Source organism: Drosophila novamexicana, unplaced genomic scaffold (genome assembly GCF_003285875.2).
Source record: "Drosophila novamexicana strain 15010-1031.04,08,12 unplaced genomic scaffold, DnovRS2.1 tig00000387-arrow-pilon, whole genome shotgun sequence".
NCBI lineage: Eukaryota > Metazoa > Arthropoda > Insecta > Diptera > Drosophilidae > Drosophila > Drosophila novamexicana.
The window spans coordinates 3,596,795-3,617,171 of NW_020824800.1; the positions used below are offsets into that span (position 1 = coordinate 3,596,795).

Here is a 20,377-nt window from a genome sequence, read left to right on the forward strand (position 1 = left end):
CAAACTTATGCAAACTTTTCTGCCATAAGAATACGACATAACTATACCGTATAAGTATATACTCTATGTGGTTGGATGTGTCCCATGGTAAGCGTGACACAGCTCGTGAGTTAACTGTAATACCCTTTAGAAGGGTAGACGCATAACAATGAATACGACTTTGGCACGCGTCTGAGCAACCAAAAAGCTAACCGGCTTTGGCTCTCACGAAACTAAGCGTCGACTTTCAACGCAGTCTCCAACAACAACAAGAACCGTCTACAACAACAACAACAACAGCTGCGTCAGACAACAGCCGCCGCCTGCCAACATTCCTGACATAATTTCGTGTGTGAGTAAGCAAACGAGTTCGGTTCAAAATTAGACGTCATCAACAGCAGCAGCAGCAGCAGCAGCGCAGCAGCAGCAGGCGCGACCGCAGCAACAACTGCCGCTGGGCGACAAACAACAAAGTTGCAGGCGAGACAGCAGCAACAACAAAAAACAAATGCCGTCGGGCCCGCACATTAAATCTCCCACAAAAACCAGACACTTTGACAACGGGCTTTAACAAAAATATATATATATTAAATGGAATTTTTAATTCTCGAAAGCAACAGCAAAATATGCAAAGGCCGCGAGAAGCAGCAGACTGAAAGAAATTTAAATTGAAATATATTTGTTGCGGGCACATAGCGGAAGCAACATGTTGCGAGCCCAGCCAGCAACATTGCCAATTTTAGCAACAACAACAACAACAACAAGTCGAGCAGCAGCAGTCGCTTTATAGCCGGCATAAGTTTGCGAGAGCTTAGCTTGAAGAGTTCGCTTCGAACTTGTCGACAATCACGATCGCTGTCACCATAATATCGAAGCTTACATACCCTTGAAACAAATCAAACCAATTATTAATGCAACATAAATAATTTTCAAATAGAAATTATTTTCTTGGCTTGTGGTAACATTTTCTCTTTAGACTTTAATGTTTCATTTAAATTTTTCATTTATAATAATAATATTTTTGCCTTCAATGAATATCTGATATTAATTACTTTTTTCCAAATTGCATTCAAGCCACAAACATTGCATATAAATGCGAATGCTCTCTTTCAATCTCTCTCACACACTCTCTGCAGTTGATGGCGTCGCAGCCGGCTCAAGCTAACATTGCGACTTGAACTTGCGCTCGATCCAAAGTCGCGCTCTTTGAGTGTTTGTGCATGTGTGCGTGTGTGGATGAGAGAGCGCGCTTACTTAGTCTGTGTAACTGAGTGGTGTCTGTTTTAGTTACCGACGGCAACAACAACAACACGCACACACACACACACTCGAGCGCCAGAAGTCGACGTCGCTGCGACAACGTTGTGTACGGTTGATTTTATTTAAGTTTTGTTGTTGTTGTTGCCGTTTTCAGTTTGGCTGCGCGGCTCGCGTCGTTTATTTTAGTTAGTAACGAGATTTCGAGCGCACAACGTTGACGGCGCGGTTGAAAAATTAAAATCAAAATCAAAATCAAAAGCTTAGCCACAGTGCGTACTCGCTAAGTTGATACCACAGAGCGTGTGTGTTTTAAATGTGTGTGTTTGTTTGCGTGTGCTAAAGTGTTGGAGCGCGTTGTGCAGACATGAAGTGAATAAGAAATTGGAAAAGCACTAATAAAAAAAAACACACACACACACACACAAAACGCAAAAGAAAACGCAAAGAAACGTGTTGAAGCCAATGAGCAAACCAGCGACCAGCAACAACAACAACAACTACAACAGCAACAACAACAGCAACAACAACAACAACTAAGTACGTTAATCAGAAAATATTTTAGCCCATTGCGCGCCACATACGAAAAAGCGCGAAATATTTTGTTGGCTCCCCCTCCCTCATAGATGTTTGTCTGTGTGTGTGTGTCTGTGTGTGTTAGTAGCTACAAACAGCACGACAGTTATTATGCATTGCAACAGCAACAACAACAGCAACAGCAACAACAGCAACAACAAAACTAATGCAGAGTTGTCTTTTGTTGATTTCGGTTGCCAAGAGTGAAATTATTGAACAATATTTTGAAGGGGGAGGGGGGTGGGGTTGGGGTTGGGGGTGCTGTACCGCTAGGGGCGGCAGCGGCAGGGCTGCTATAAAACTGTGCACATATTTAAATATATGATTTAATTGGGACTATTTGTGCCAATAATAAATAATACAAATAATTTCCTTTTCTAAGATAAGTTCATGTATTTCTAATATATTTAGAACGCAGTTTGGGATTTTTTTTTTTTTTAGTAATTTTGGCAAGTTTTTTAGAATATTAGAATATTTGGAATTATAAAGGGAATTCCCTTTGTCTCCCAATGTCTTTAATAATTCTAAAGTTTATTCATCTTAAATTAAGACTAAAACTATTTTAAAGCATTTATCTTTGGTATATTTATCTAGAAATTTCTCAAAGGAAGATAAATCGATGCGTCTGGAAATTTCTTATTCATTTCTTTATGATTACCAGAATAGGCAGCTTTTTAATCCCCAGTTCGAAACATTGCAAAATTTCCCGATCTTCCCAAACTTTTAAATTTGACTAACTTCATTTTTTTGTAAATCTCATTCAGAATTCAATAGAATGTTCCTTGCAATACAGAATGTGTTGTAAATTTGAGATAGTTTGAAAGTTGGGGTTTTTTATTTTAGGAATACGTATTCGGTTGGATAAAGCGATTGAAAAGTTCATCTGCCTTAGATAGATTTGTAAAAATAATTATTTTTTGCTATAATCACAGCTTATGGATTATGTAAAAATTGTCAACTTTTGTTCAATTCAGTTGGATCAAGGGAGTTGGATTTTGAAAGCAACAAATTCTGGGAATACCATTAGTGCAAGCAAATGGACTGTGGGAATACCTTTAATGTATATAGTATAGAAATGTTTCAATTTGAATTAAAATTGAAATTTCAAATTGATTGAAAAGTAACTCCATTGAAATAATATAAAATGCTGCGTAGAACAACTGCAAAATCACTTGCACTAAAGTTAATTACAGCATTTAATGTGAAATTTAAAAATATCACAGCTCTTGTGTTTTTAACATGAAAGTAATAATACAATAATTGATAATTGAAAATTCGATGAAGCCATCAATTACATATACACTACAGATAGATATATACATATATATATTTGATGGATATATACATTATAGATACATTTGTTTTGTGTCTCACTTGAAAATGAAGATTCTGTGCAATTATTAACTGAAGTTCAAATAAATCGAGGGGCTGCCATCTAATGGCAACTGTCAGCACGAGTGTTTGAGTTATATTAAAAATTTATGAGATTTATGTTTTGTGCACCCAACACACACATGTGCGTGTGCGTGTGTGTGTGTGTGTGTGTGTGTACAGCAGCCGAGACCTTACAAGGTTCATTGCTACTTGTCACAAAACTCTATTGGTTTTTTTTTTTTTTTTGCCATGTAGGCCGCTTGTATAGATAATAAAACTTTGAGCTTAATGGCATTGTTGCCAGCTACAACTGCAGCAACAACAACAACAACATCAACAATAACAACAACAACAACGGCAACAAAATTTCATGCCAAATTGACACACGAAGCCGCCAACGCCGCGCGTGTCACCGTCGCTGTCTCCGCCTTTTAGCCATGGCTTGTGGACAGTTTTTTTTTTGGCCCGCTTGTGTCTGATAACAGGCGTGTTAATTTCAATTTGTATTTGTGTGCAATACCGAATGCTATTGAAAAATTTGTATACCCTGTAAGCAATTAAAATATGTTGAAAGGGTCGCATTGACAGGCAGCAGAAGATGTTCTCCAGCTCGCATATGTCTGCATATGTCTGTATACTATTGAAATATTTGTATACCCTGTAAGCAATTAAAATATGTTGAAAGAGTCGCATTGACAGGCAGCTGAAGATGTTCTCCAGCTCGCATATATTTACCCTAAGATCAAAGACTTAACCTAGCTATATCAGAGATCCTCTCGATTTCAGGACTTTTTATCGATTATTCCCGAATCGATAACTTTTGAGTTTTTATCTCAACCTTGTTTAGAATATATCTTACCGCATATATAGAGATTGTTTAAGATTTTATATATCTCACTATATGTACACATCCAAATGCCATATTAATGCCCTGTACAATCAGTTATTAAATTCCGTCATGTTTTCATGGTATATAGGATATCTGCTAGTCGGGCACTCTCGACTCTAGCACTCTTTCTTTGCCCATTTTCTTTGCTGTGTTTGACCAGAGAAATGTGTTAAAATCGGATACGCTTTAAAGCTTCTCTTATTGCTCAATTCTTTAATAGGTTCTGAGCTTGCGATATATGAAATATTATTAAATTCGCACCTTTTTTTTTCTTTATTGTTGTTGTTTTCATTGTGAATTATTAACTTTTCTGCGCTAATGTTTAAGTTCAAGGTTAAAGGATGGCCGTTTAGATAATTCGCAGTACGCAAAGTCTTTTGTGGAACGTTGCGCAACGATTTATATGGCGCTTTATAATTATTTCTGTTACGTGAGATAAGGCGAATTGCTTGGCCAGTTGCGGGTTTCTTTTTATTTTGTGCGATACTTTAACATATTTAAATATCTTTCACGTGTTCCCAGTGAGATGCGGAGAAAGAGACGCTCGTCGCGATAGCGCGAAGTGGGAGAGCGTGCGATATGGTATATATGTATATATATATATAAATATAGGGCAGATATAACTAGAGGGAAAAGCGGAGAAGTTGCTAGGGAGAGCTTAAGGGCGTGGTCTTACTTGACTTGACCCATTGCAGAGTTGAGAATGGAAGCGAAAAATACAATTTATAAAAATAAAAATAGTTGATTTTGTATAGAGAATATTGCCAATAAATAAATATGTTAAGATTGGGGACAAAAATCGAAATATTTGAATCAAAAACATTAAAAAAGTAAAAGACAAAAAAAAAAAGAAAAAACATAAGTTACATATCTTAAAGTTTGTACAAATGTTTTATAAATGCATGCAACTTTTCACAAAACTTTAAAAAAAGTCATAAAAACACTTAAAAATTCTATTTTAATTGAACAATACAAAAGAATTTGAATGAAGCATAATTAAAACAAAAGTTGAAGCAAAACTGATAAAACAAAGTTTTCGTTTATATTGAGAAAGTTGAACTCTTAGGAAAAACCAAAAGCTTGTTTTCATAAGAACAAATTTCTATAAAATCTGAAAAGCGATTGAACAAATTTACTCAAATGCATGTTTTGTGTTGAGATTCAGTTCAGATAAAAGGTAACAAAAAAGTTGTTGTATTTTTTCCTTCTTCTTCTTTATTTTATTTTATTTTTTGAGATTATATTCATTTGGCTGCTCGCGAGTTCTCAGCTGGTTAAAATCAGTGTTTGGACACTTTTCCGGCTGACTTGCCGCGATTTGTTGGCCAATTGGCCAGAGCCAAAGCGGCTTGCAAATTTCTATGCCGTCTGGCGTGCCATAAAACTTCCTGCGTAGCCAAAATGCGTTTCGACTTTGGCCGCGCAGCAGACGACGCCGACAGAGGCAGAGGCAGCGGCAAAGGTAGAGGCAGCGGCAGAGGCAGCGGCGCTGCGGCTCAGGCAAAATCAAAGCAAAAAGGAATGGCAAAGAAATAGCCGTTGCCCCGCAATAAATAAACTTCATTCATAGGCAAATATGAGAGAAGAAGAAGAAGAAGAAGAGTAGCTGCCAGCGTATCCAAGGTGCGAACGAGCACAAAGGTAGTAAAAAGGTGCAAAACAAAACAGCTGAAAAAAATGCGAAAAAAAATGCGAAAATAACGAGAAAAAGTGGAAAAAAAATAGAAAAATCATTTAACGCATTTTAACAGCGCTCATTACCGCACACAGTCGCAGCCAAATCAAGCCAACTCAAGCCAACTCAAGCCAAATCAAGCCAAATCAAGCCGAGCCGAAAAGCAATCAAGCTAAGCCAGGCCACACCCCGCCTCAAGCCGCCCCCTCTCGCCCAGAAGCGCGGCACGTGGACCCATTTAAACTGGTGCAGAGCTGACATTAGCGAGGCGCAAAAACAACAACAACAGCAACAAAAAAAACTGTATGTTTTGAATTTTATGAATGAAACGCAAACGTTTCGAATTTGAATTCGAATTGCGAATTGGCGACAAGTTTTGCGCGTAGCTGTGCTTTGTTGTGAAAAGTATCTGTCAGATACACGGCATGCATGCCCAATGGCTAACCAAATATTTGCAATATGCGAGATACCCTGTTGCCGAATGGCCAACCGAATAAGCTAGGCCAGTTGTTGCTGCTCATACCCTGTAAATTGGCAAAGTCATGTTTTAATACGATATGTTATACGATATATTACAGTTTGTTATGGACAGGGAAAATTTGTTTACTTTTGAGAGTTTCCGTAAAATATTATGATTGACCTCTTTTACTCTCGAATAGCTTGCTGATATTATCAAAAGGTTCTTCGATTAAATTTGCACTAAAATGTCGCATGACTCTCTCGAAGACCTGTCTTGTCAGTTGTCTTGCTGCAATGCTAGGCAGATATATGGACTGTTCGAACCATAATAAACATATTATAATAATTATAATAATAAACATATTATTGGCAGATAAGTCTAATTGAATTTCCATTAGATTAACATAGTGAGGCTTCTATCTCTAATACAAATAACTTTAATATTCTTCTTTTTTTAATAATCAATATTTAAGCTAACAAAGGCGCTGGCAGCTTTTGCTATAAGACATATAATTAAGTATAGAAAAGTTAGCATTCGGAGAAAACTGTCTTTAAGTGATGTCTGTCTGATTATCTGATTATCTGACGTTTGTCCAAAAGACACAACCGCTGACATGTCATTAAGGCCGTCAGCTAAGCTCATAAGCTGGCATTGAATATACTTATCAACTGAAATACCCGTGTGTCATCGGGAACTTTTTACCCATGCGGTTTTACATGCACATATTAATAAGTATGTGCAGACCTTGATGGTAAACACTTGAAGCTTGGCAGAGCATCTGCTAGTCGAGCACACTCGTTCATCTCATTCCGGTCAGCGCGGCTTTAATTAAATTGAAAACGTTGCCTCAGCTCGAATTGTTATCTCAGCTACCAGTTGCAAGAAAAAACACACACACAAACAGAAACAAATTTCAACGAAAATTTGTTAAATTGCGCGTGCAAAAATATGCTTATAATTAAATGCATAATTAAGTACATATATATATAGGTGCAAGTCATGTGAGCATGAAAATAAATACAATTTTTTGCACAGCCTCAAACGTGAAAACATTAAATAATTAAATTGTTAAATGCATTCAATTCGAATATAAATAATAAATTGTTTAATTCACCGTATTCAACAGGAAATCGTTTCATTTCTTTCGGAAAAACGTCAAAAACAGTTTTGGAAAATAGCCTAAAAAAAAATACAAACAATTTCTTTGAGTATTCGCAGCTTGAGGTAAGTTGAAAGAAAAAATTGTTAAGAATTTGAACTGCAGCTGAATGTGCACAAAATGCTGACAACGAGTATAGCAGGCGCTAAGATACCCTGTAATTGTGTGCTTAGAACGAGATGGCTGTGCGAGAGCTGAAACTTCGTTTAGTTTGATGAATTATTAAAAATATAAATTAAAATATTATACAATTATAATTTTATAAATTTTAACCGATTTGGCTTCAGCTAAAGCTATTTTTTTTTTAGTTTTGACGAATTATTGAGAATTCAAATGCTTAACATTATTTATATTAAATAATTATAATTTTTTTATATTTTGTTTTGGTTTCAATTAAAAAGGAATATCATTTAAAAAGTTTAAGCTTATTCAGTTTCGAATGCTTAAAATGTATATTTAATAATTACATTTTATAAACTTTACCCGATTTGGTTTCAGTTTAAGAGAAACATTTTTATGGCATGCTTCCATTTACACTTGATGGTTTGATTTGTGCCTTCTTTATGCACTTTCCCGCTGGGCACAGCTTTTCATATGTGTTCTGTGACGCAAATATAAACATAAATATGAATATGAATACAAATATATAAAAACTGGTTGACTGACTGAATGACAAACGTGGCAGTCATTCACATAAATGCGAAAGTTTTAATGAAAACAAAATAAATAATACCTGACTGCTGCCAAAAATGAATAAAACGAAATAAGAACAAATCTGAGCGCAGTTCACAAAAATGCATTTCATTTGTGTTTCATTTCTAGATTTCGTTTCCCTCAACTTATTTTGGAGCACTGGCAAACGGATTAGTTGATCACGAGTTTACGTTTATTCTGGCTCGAAGAAAAGTCTTGGCTTTAAATAAAATTTCACAATTTTTTCGGAAACAATTTAGTTGTTTATTCAGAATTGCCCGCTATACTGAAACTATGAAAAGTCTTTGATATTTTCATGGGAAAAATGCGGGCTAAATTAGATGCCAAATTTGGCGTACATCAAATATGCTTAAATTAAGCTTCTGCTCAGGGCTTAAGTTATGCTTTTCTATAAAATCTTTTGTTTTAAGGTTCTCTTCATTGTTAATTGGAATTCCAGATTTGGATCGTGTCACTTTATAGCCTTGCTTCTTAATTTGTTGGTAACTATATTCATATTTTTTCATGCCTTTGATAATATTCTTCATAGGTGCTCGTAAATATTTCTCTATCATCTTTTCATTATCATCTTTAACTGAAAACTTAGTTTTGGACTGAATAGAAATAATGTTTCGATTGTATATTTTGTAACGATAGAAGAAGAAATCTTCGAGCTGATAATGGTCCATATCATTTTGATACGAGTCATTATAGCTATGCCCACCTGTCCAGCTACCTGTTTCTATGCCATCTAGTGTCTCAGTTTAAAAGCTATCTATGTATATGCCTCCTTGCATATAAACCATTTCCTTTTAGCATCTAACTACTTGAGCATATAGCTCTGTGGGAAAAATAGGCAAAAATCGGTCCAGAAGTGAGTTGTATAGAAAACTTTTATATTTATACAGCAAACTCGCAAATAACGAGTTTTTCCATTCTCCTTAAATACCTGCAAAATTGTAAGACATCATCATAATTCTATAAAATAGTTTAATATGCAGATCAACTTTTTATTATATCAAAAGAAATGCTTCAACTATTTCTATTTCTATATTAAATGAATTCAGAATTAAGGCTCAATTCAATTCATTTTGAAGCTTTAAGCTAGTTTGACTTAGTCGTAAAATTAACATTGAATTGGTTTTCGGGAAAATGTACAAACTTTCACACCTTAAAGGTGAGCTTTTCGATACTAAGTACTTAAGTAAATAAGTAGTGTACCTATTTGCCAGGCTAACCAATCTCTGACGCACCTTTTTTTTCGCTTATCTTGGAAATATTGCTCTGCTCAGGTGTTGCACTTGTTGTTGTTGTTGTTGTTGGTTGGGGAACTTTGGCGCATTTCCGGCCACATATTGAGTATTTGTGCTGACGCATCTTGCGTTCCCATTGACGACAATGCAGAGAAAACCGACTTAAGCCACAGATGCGCGATCAAACATTGTGAATTTCAGCAGAAAAGCGACATTTACACGAGCCTCGCATATGTTTACTTTGATTGTTGTTGATGTTTTTTTTTATTTTTTGGAATTTTAACGCTCAGGTGCAGCGAGCAGTTCACAAGTGCCTCGCGCGGGTTGTTTATCTTTGGGCAGAACCAGTTTGAGTATTATTAAAATAAAAAAAATTATGCGAAAACATCAGCGTTAATAAATATGTGAATGAGTGAATGAATGTTGGGAGACGACAAAAACAAATGCGCTGTTATTTTCGGCCAATGATTTTTGAAATTTGTCAATTCTGTGTCAGACCAGGTCGACTTAGATCACCTGCCGCAGTCTGTGAGAATGACAGACCGACCGACCGACTGTTTTGCCAAATGTGGGCAAATTGCGCAACTAACTAATTACGCGACTTGTCGGCGTCGCATTTAGTTAGTCAGCGCGCACACACACACACACACACAGACGCACACGCACAACAAACAGGCAATAACAATTATGATAACGAAAACAATACCATGAAAATTCATTCAAGCCCAATTGGGCAGCCGCAGCAGCCTTCGACACGTACGTGTAATTTTAATTAATTTGTTTTTAGAAATTCGAAATGCGAAACTCTAAAATTCATATGGGATTTTGCACGTTGTGGCCTCAATTATATTGTATTATATATTATATATATATAACCATATCGATCGAAATGCGCGAATCGAGCTGTTGGCCAGCCTCGATTTGCAGTTTTTTTTCTTGTGCCTTTGACTCATCTGTGCGTATTTCATTTCATTTTGTATTTGCCGTGTCGGGATTTTCGCATTTATTGCCAGCATTAATCATGCGGCAGCAACAATATCTAAAAATATCAACGTTAATAATACGTTTCATTTTATGTTCATATATGTTCAGTTGGTTTTTGGCTTCAACTTGTGGGCAATCTTCTCATTTTGCTTTACATTTCTACACACATTTTGACAATTTATTATTGCCCATTAAGCTAAACGCCAAATTGGCGCTAAGGCGTGAAGTTCTGTTAATCGATCTTCAGGTTGAACTTGAAGTAGCCGCCAGAAGTGACTGTGCGAAATATCTTGATAAAAGGCCAATGAACAGTTGACTGAGGCACATTGCAAGGAAAATACTTGGTGGAATGAACCCAAAAATTCAAATACTTGGGCATATAAATTCATTTTGTGTAACGGGTTATCAACATACAAAGAAAGCATTTGTTAAAAAACTTCTGATAAATTAATCACACTTTCTCTCATATATGTTCGTTCAAGTGCATAAAAGCTTCTTGTTTTAATGAATGGATGCACTTTAAAAAAATATTTGTCGCATTTTAAGCTTGAAAAAATATGGTATTCATATTTTATATACATACATTTTTATACAGAGCTTTTAAAGCACATGAAAGCTCCAAAGCACATTATTGTGTTAAAAAGCTCGCTTATAGAATATATATGCAATTAATTTAAATTATTATTAAAGAGTTAACGAAATGTATATAAATTTCGCAATAAATTAAATGTGTAAAACTTGCTTTGGTTACAAGCTGAGCTTCAATGATTTGATTGATCGATTGATTAATTACCAAAGCTCAGCTTGTAAGTTGCTTGATTGATTAACAAAGCTTAACTTGCAAACTAAGCTTTCAGACTTGTAATATTTGAGTCCACTCTAAGCCATTTTTAGCCCCTGTTGGATTAATCTCGACTTTCAGCGAGTGTCATTGCAAGTTGTTTTATAAGAATTGCATGCACTGGGGCATTTTGGAATTCCCAAGCCGAATTTGACCTCAATCGAATGCACAGGACAATCAGAAAGTGCAGTTAAGTTTTCAACAGTTGTATGTACTACATGAAAATACTTGGGCTTGTTTGATTTTGCCTAGAAATTGTTGCCATAGCTGCGCCCATGTAGCCAAGTGGCACAAAAGTGTTGTAAATATCTGCTGCAAACTGAATTCATAACAAGACAACAACCAAAAAAGGAAGCAAAACAAAAAATGAAGTTGTTATAGCGTAAACAAAGACCTTTTCGCACCCCAACTCCGCACAATTTGCATTTTGTGGCAGCAACAACAGGACCCCGAACCCGGAGGGGTGCAGCAAAAGGCTCGCATCAACTTTTGTGTCAAATAAGCGCAAATTTTGAAGGCGTTTGCCAGCTGCCCAAAGAGGCGACACCATCATCTGTCTGCGGGAAGTTGAGCGTCAAAATGCACAGCAAACAATTTCAACAAATGTCAAGTGTAGAACGTGCCAGTCATAGAGACAGATACGCACAGATACGCAAAGATACCCAGATACGCAGATACTTTGCCGGCAAAGATACACAAAAAAACGACAAGGAAAAAGTCAAAAATAGACTGTGATAAGACTGCAGTCGGATTGCTGAATGTTTGCCGAAATGTCGGCTTAGTTTTCAGATATATTTATAGCTATGCATGCCAAAAATCAAGCTGCAAATCTGTTGCGTACACTGAGAGAGACTTGAATACAATTCAAGTATTTATGACTTTGTTCGAAAAAATTGTCCAAAAATAGAATTTTACCTACAAGGAAACATCTTGAATGCATTTAAACTTTTACTTATTCTTAATTAAATGCCAGATTTTTTTAATATTGAGTTTCATTTCTACAAATAATTAATATTATTAGGGAAATATTCTTTCTTTTCTTGGCTGAATAACGTGCAAGTTAATGAGTTTTTCTCTGAGTGTAAATCAATAAGCTTTTCTCTAAGTGTATTGATATCTACCTATAACTAAAAAAGGCAACTGGAATTAACTTTTAAATATCAAGCATTTTTTTTAAGTCGATTAAAGCTTTTGTCGTCTCGTCTTATTAATATACTTTATTATTCATTTAAATGCTGACAATACATTTAGTCTGCTGATTACTTATAATTAATATATTAAGGTTTAATCAACATATGAATGAATGCGGTATTTCATACTCGAATGAAAAGCCGCAATCAGGTTTGAATTATGTTAAAGCTCAAGCAAATTGTCATGGTATTCCCCATAAAGAATTTCGTTCTATAGCGTTATTTATTGTCCATGATATTGGTTCTAAAAGTAAATATTATCTCAATCGTTCAACACCTTGACAGCGAATGCAGGAATTAGGAAGCACTTGGCTATATATGAATATATATATATATATATATATATATATATATATATATATATATATATATATATATAACTTTATTCGTTTAGATCAGCCAACCGTGAAGTGAGAGATTTATAGCTTGACCCGTGGGAGATATTTCTTGATATTTGTTTATGCTTTTATTTGGAAAATACAGCTAAAGCTATATTGTAAAGCTTACTGTGGAATAAGTCTAGCATTTATCAATAGAATATATATTAACCTGACTTAGAAATAGGTTTGGCTTATATAGCTTTTGACCCATACCAAAACCAGATTCTTAGACAACTTATTGTCTAGACAATTTATTTTATTAAATAATATTATTGATTATATTACTTTTATTTCAATCTCCACGTCAAAGAGCAAAGAGATAATTGAACAGAAATATATATCGGAGATGAAATATATATAAAAACAAAATTGTTGTCTCTTTAACATTTTTGATTTTGTGAACTCAACCGCTGGACCTTAAGCCTGCTGATAACAATATATATATCTTAAAATATATTTAAATTAATTTTTTAGTAGGAAATGACAAAGAATTTGCCTTAAATTTTGCTGTCAAGAATAGAACTTGGGTTTCTTTCTTTCTGCATATCAAAAAGCTATTGTAGATGCTATTTAAATGATTTTTGGAGAATGTTGTTAAATTAATAAGCTTTATTATGTTCATGCAGAAATATTTTCTAAATATTCACAAACATGTGAAACAATTAATTCTCCATTAAAATTAGCCTACACTTTTGATAAATACATAAAGGACATTAGAACTTCCTCCCAGCAAAATATACCAGCAATATGTATACTAGCTTTTATGTATTCTTAACAATTTCAGAATTTAATTATTAGAATATATGTAAATGTAAATGTTCTACTGCATATTTGGACATGCGTGAAGCAGCTGTTGGCAGCATCAAAATTGTACGCATAGAGCGAATAATTTGAGGAACACCCTTTATGTGCATTTGTGTGGGAAATTTGGTTTGTCGCCTTTGTCGCTGGGCAGCAAAATGAAATTTTTGCATGCGGAAATAACAACAATTGTGGCTATAACATTGCAATGACAGCGGCAACAACAACAACAACAACAACAATGTTGCCCGATTGGCATTGGTCGCGTTTTGGGAATTTTATTTTATATTTTTGTATTTTTGATGGCTTTGTTTGGTGTTCGATTTACAACTTTACTGAAATTTTTGTGGCTTGGTCATCAACTCGTTTCTGCGAGCGAAATTCATATCATTTTATGAGCTCGCCTTGGCTGCCAGCCGCGTGTCTGGGTGTGTGTGTGTGTGTGTGTGTATCTGTGTCGCACACATACGTACTTGTCGGCAATATAATTCTGTATCTTGCAGTGTTCGCCACAACTTTAACTTTCTTTAAGCTGTAGGAATTTCGGGCCGCTAAATCCCCACAAATTAGATAAACATGTAAATGATTATTGACACAAAAAGGACGACTTCTGTCAGGGATGGTGAGGTGGGGATGGGGCTAAGGCTGTATTAAATCTGAATGTGTAATATGCGTATGAATAATAAGGTATCCAAACAGGGCACAACACAAAAAAGGGACACAACTGGCAATACAAATTGACATTTTATTTGCCTTTCACCTGATGACAGACGACAGCCGAGAGTCGAGAGTCGACAGCAGGGGCAACCGCAACGCAGCCGCAGGCCAGGTGCGAAACAGATGCGGAACAGGTGCGGGGATAGGTGATCAGATCGGAGACCTCCCAAAAAACGCATAATGTAGTAATTGAGTGGCGTGAAAATTCTGTTGCCAGCACGTCTGAAGTCTGAAGCAATGCGTAGCACATAAATATTGAGCTTAGCATGCCACAGATACACAGATACGGCGCACAGCTTAAAGATACCCAGTGTAACGCACAGATACAAATGTATCTTTAAGGACGGCGCTGCTTGGACTCCATTTACCAAAGACCCATCATTGACAAAACATTAAAAGTTCGCTCGCTTTACTTTCAAAATGTGAATGCACTTTTATTACAGTTGTTGTTGTTGTTGTTGTTGTCGTATACGTGACGGGTTTTTTTTTTCGGGCATTGCTCTACTTTTTCTTTGAGCAGCAGCAGCAGGAAGATGAAATTATTTTTGGGTTGGTTGCGGACATACGTTAAATTTGGTCTTTAAGCTGAGACCTGAGAGTTTTCTTGCATGTTTATGGCGCTTAAACTTAAGGTGAATGTTGGACGGCAGCTTAAATGAGATTTGTTCGCTTAGCGTAATTTTACAATATTTTCATCTAGCCAAGCCAGGCGAGGCACATAAAAAACTTTTAATAAAAATAAAATAAAACAATTGGGTCATTTGAAAAAAAAACGTTGGGTATGGCCTAACAAATAATTGTACTCTTAAATAACAATTGCGCTTAGTTTTTGTATCATTTTTGAGTTTGAGTCTAAGCGAAATTTTGGCGAGTGTCGAAAAGATGTGCGTCGTATTGGGGCAATCAGCCAGGCGAGTCACGTGCCACGTGAGGGTCAGGCGCTGGGTCCGCGCCAAGGGGAGGCTAACGCTAAGGAATTCGATTAACATGACAGCGGCAAGTGTCACAGTCTATCAATAGCAAATAAAGCAGCTGCTTCTCACAATTAAATTGAATAGGAAAAACAAATCAAAAAATTAATTACGTGTGAGGTTAACAGCATGGCGTGTCTTTGTCTTTCGTCCGACTTCGGTAATCGCCGTAATGACCCTTTCGTTTCGTTGGCGGGGGCAAATCAATTGCCAGCGGCTGTCAAATTAACCGGCAACAAACATAAATAATATCTGAGGCTGTTTCATTGATGGGCCAAAGTCCATTTAATGAAGTTGATGTGTGCCGCATATTAAGTATACGCAGCGGGTGGTTGGGCCGTGTAGGACTAGTTAGTTAGCTAGTTAGCTAGTTAGCCGAATGTTGGCTTTGGTCGGGCTATTTAAATATGCAATTAAATTCTATGCCAGTTAACTATGCCCATTTACAATTAAATGCTGCGCCTGGCAGCCATCTAAACATATAATCAAGCTTAAAAAAAGATCATGTAATGCCAAGTCTGGCTGCAAGATCGTGCTAAAAATAACGAAGAACGCATTATAAATGCCAAGTCAACTCTAGAGAAGGGCAACAGCAGCACTTAAAGATAATTTGCCCCATTATGGCGTAAGGGCCTGCAAATTGCGCATCTAACAAGTTAAGAATAGAATAGGAAAGCGATATGCACTAAAAATAGTAACAAGCGCATCCAAATGCGGCTGCAGCCGCAGTGCTGTGCTGAGCTGCCCCAGCCAGAGCCTGTCCAAGAATTGCTCCTGTGATGATGGCCCATAAACGATGAGCAACATTTCTGCTGCTGCTGCTGCTGCTGCTGCGTCTTCTACAGCTGCTGATTGACATAAAGAGCAAGTGGAGTCATAAAAGAAGTTGCTGCCAGCAGCAGATGAATCAACATTCCAAGCGGTCAACGTACCACGCACCAAAGCATGCCACAGCGTCCAGGATGATGATGATGTTGCCGCAGCCGCAGCAGCAGCAGCAGCAGCAGCAGCAGCGTCCATAAAGACAAAGACAGTGGGCATTGAATGCATTGAAAGCGGCTGCTTAAGCCAACCAAAAACTCAAAGAGAAGAGGCCAAGGCAAAAGATGCCAGAACGTAACATTAAAATAAACGCGCTCAGATAAATCTTCAGGTTCTGCTGGCCTCGCCTTTCCGGCCCCTGCAGCCAGGCAGAAGGCAGCGAGGCAGAAGGCAGCGAGGCAGAGGCAGAGGCAGAGGCAGAGGCAGACCAAGAGCAAGAGCAAGACGCTGCCAGCCAAGTCCAGCGAAAATGCAATCAAATGCGTGCACTGAGACAAAAATAATGTAATATTCATGCTTGCATTAAGCTCATTTTATCGCGAACATTTTAGAGTCAATTTAAATTTCGAGCAAATATATTATTTCATTGGTATTAAAAAGACTTTAAAGTCGAAAATAAAAAAATAAAAATAATTAATAATAATAAAATAAAAATAATTAAAGTAAATAATTAATTTAAATACTTAGATGTATTTAGATAACTTTTTTTAGGTAATTGAATACAGATCTTTATCTTGCGCCTTATGAATTTTATCAAGCGAAAGATTATGGGAATAGTTAGATATAATGTACGATGCAAAATAATGTATATTTACAATAAATTGCATATTTTTGTTACCTTACAAGAGGTTGTGATAGGAGGATGATAGGATTAAGAGAACTTCATCATTCATATGAGGTCTAAGTTGAGTCTGTAGAAAAATATTTAAATGCAAAAAATAATAAATGCTTATTTATAGTCATAATAATGATAATGATAATAATAATTAACCATTAAGATAATGATAATATAAAAAACTTTTCTAAATAATCAAATATAATACATAATAATATTTTCTCTAAGTGTGTCCAAGTGTGCTTGTCTGCGTGCGCGTGCTCGTGCATGTGTTTGTGCATGTGTTTGAGTGTGTTTGTGTATGTGTGCAATGCGTACGTGATGTCCAGCACTGGGCAGTGGTCACTTTTCAGTCTGTTTTTGCACAGCGCCCCGGTCGCGCCTCTAGTTTTCAAACCCAATCCAAAACTAAGAGTGTCCAAGTGTCCATGTGTCCAAGGAGGCCATCTGCAAAATGCACGCATCGCACATCGCACATCCGTGAAATTCCTGCGCTGCTCTCGTGCTATGCATTTACGTTGACGTTGCAATTACAACTTGCGGCCAGCGGCAACAATGTGAGCCAAGAGGCAGTTAGCTGTGGCCCTTTCTTTGCTTTCAGCTGCGTTCTCACGACCAAAGGCAGCTGCCTCCCCCTCAGTTCCCTCTGCTGCCGGCTGCCTGTTTACTGTGTGATTATTACAAGAAGCCAGAAAATAACAGGCTTTTGCTTAGAACCCAGCAAACGTTGACTCTCCGCACAGATCAGTCAGTCAAGTCGGAGCCAAAGTTACTTAAGAGCTTGCCAACTTAATGCCACGGACGGCTTCATTGTGGCCCAGCAGACACAAAGCCAAACAGCTCGAGTGCACTTTAAACTCTTAAATTTGCCAAGTGGCACTACAATGATCAGAACTGCCCCTGCCGTCCCGCCGACAATAGTTGACAGTGGATATTTTCTTGTATATCATGATTTTATTTGCACCAGAATGGTATTAGCACCAGTTCTGGCCCCATATATATATATAGATATAGACTGTAACTATTACACTAAATGCACGAATGATCACAACTAATCTAATCTTAGCACATTCCGACTCGTTACGTGACCCATTTAATTCCCGGGAACGGTTACTCCATGCCGCCGTATCACTCGTAGCGCACCGAATTGGGTTTGTTTAGCTGTCCCCGTGGCAGCATGGAGAACTCGAGTCCCTTGGCGTTGCCGTATCGCGTTATCTGCCCGATTTGGTATTCAGCGGGTCCAGGACCAGATTTCTTGAAGGCCGGCATCGAAGGTTTCCGTCCAAACGAATACTGTGGACCACGGCGCATGCGTGCGTCGCATTTCTCATAGCCAAATGTGCTTGGCAAGGTGTAGGCAGCCGGTCCAGGTCCTAGTCAAACAAATTTTTAACTCGCATTTAAGACTTATTTTTCAACTTCATTTACCTGTTGGTCTTGGCATTTTTTTTGTTGTTTTTTTTTTGTTTTTAAATAGCTTTTGTTTTAAGAATACAGTTTTAGGGAAAAAATAGGTTTTTGTATGAATTTTGAGCTCTCGTCGAGTTGTTGTCGAAATGTGTACCGCCGGCACAATGAGAAATTCTATAAACTAATTCGAATATCTGTACGATCATAAAAGCAAGGGTCAACTGCTCCCAAACAAATTATTCTAATACACTCTTGAAAATTTTTTTCTCTTTTTTAATCTAGTTTTCCTAGTTTATGTGTCAGTTGTTTTTTTTTTTTCCTTTTTACCAAAATTTAAAAGCAAATGTATTCTTACACATAAAATTTATAACATTACACTAATTTTCGTACGGGTTTTGTCTCGGAGACTTCGTTTCTCATGACATACTCTGGAAAATGGAAATGCTTTATTTAAATTATTATAATATTAATTTTATTATATTTTATTTTATTTAAAAGATATTTGCAGTCTTACACAACAAGCTTCTATAAGTTTCTATAATATTATGATTGCAATAATAAGGAGTTAAAATCGATATTTATCGATTTTCGGGCAAGCCGGCAATTGATCGTTGATCCAAATTTTCTGATGTAAATCTCAAAATTTGCAGGGTATATTTTGATTTAATAATAATTCAAATAAACTGTCGAGGGTTTAATTCAAGCCACAAACCAAGTCTCTGTCTTAAGCTGCGGCCTGTAAATCTAATCTATGTTGACTAAACAATTTAGTTTTAAATCTAATCTATGTTGTCTAACTAATTTAGTTCAAGTTTCGGTTGTAAGTAGTCAGGTTAGTCAGGACTGTGACTTATTATCTTGTTTGCTTTTAATTATCGAAAGTAAAGAAGATTCCCAAACACTTTTTCGATAATTTCAATTTGTTTTTAATATTTAGTTCTATTTATTTAATTCATAATTTTATAATTTAATTTAAGCATAAGCCATAAGGCGTTGTCTTGTTATTGTTGAACCCTTCTAGAGGGTATTATAATTTTGTCAGGTTCTTGTTTGTCAGAATATTTGGATGTCCAATATATTTTCATCAAACTCAGCCTGCTTAGCAATATATAAATATTTGTTTTCCAAGACATATTTGTCGCATAAGTGAAAATGTCTTCAAGGGTATTAAATATCCTACAAGGGTATTAAGTATCCTTACTTAAACCAAAATCTTTAATTTGTTTCAAATTGTACAACTTTTGCATTGTTCTGCCGTCGATGACATGAAATGCTTCTCGCCTCATCTAATTGATGGCACACATTCATACACTCATTCATACACTCATTCATACACTCATTCACTCATTCATTCAGTCTGTCAGTCAGGCATTCATTCATATACAATTTTTAGCGAAACTGAAAACGCATTCTGACAAGTGAATCTGCTGCGCGAGGCCGCCAGACAAATTGTTTGTCTGTTCATTAATCTAAATAATGTCAACTTTTTGCCGAGCGACTGTCGTTTGTGGCACTCGGGGAATCCCTGGACAGAAGCAACTGAATTGAAATAGGTGCCATTCATTTCTGACAAGCAAATTACAATTCCAAGTTTATGCGTACCTCCGTGCGGCAATATGATTTCATCTTTTAATTTGATTTTTTTCTGTGTGTTTCAAGTTGTTGCTCAAAAGTTGTTCGTCAATTTGTCTGCTAATTTTATTTGATTTTTGTTTTTTTTTTTGGCTTTGAGATAGGAGTATACAGCTCGACTAGACGATACCCTCTAAGCAGAACCAATGATTTTAAATGTTGGTTATAATTGTGAAAAGAAGGTTCGAACCCGGCATTTTTCTCTTTCTTTATTTAACACGAATCAAAGTCTTGACCATATTTTTATGATACCCCATTTGTAGAACTGACAAACAAAGGGTATATATCATATTTTTTGGCAACAAATAATTTATTATTCAATTTACGCCTTGCGATTAAATTCTAAAAAACTTATAAATTTTATTTGTTGTTTTGATTAAAGGAAATTAAAATGCATTTTTTTCAAAATTGTTTTTGGTAGCTGTTTAATAAAATTTAAAAAAAAAAAATAAAAAAAACCTAATACAAAAATTGCA

At 36.3% G+C, this 20,377-nt stretch overlaps 2 protein-coding genes across 2 annotated transcripts in view; one reads left to right on the forward strand and one right to left on the reverse strand.

Annotated features, from left to right (window-relative positions):
• Positions 1-20,377, forward strand: part of LOC115759752 (nitric oxide synthase) — a 67,590-nt gene that overhangs the window by 46,438 nt on the left and 775 nt on the right. The window lies entirely within an intron of this gene.
• LOC115759755 (outer dense fiber protein 3-like protein 2) lies at positions 17,796-18,556 on the reverse strand. The gene is made up of 2 exons (XM_030700797.1): positions 18,288-18,556; positions 17,796-18,232 (listed from the first exon to the last, which is right to left on the reverse strand). The coding sequence occupies exons 1-2, from the start codon at positions 18,301-18,303 to the stop codon at positions 17,985-17,987; spliced, it is 264 nt and encodes an 87-aa protein (XP_030556657.1). The 5' UTR covers positions 18,304-18,556; the 3' UTR covers positions 17,796-17,984.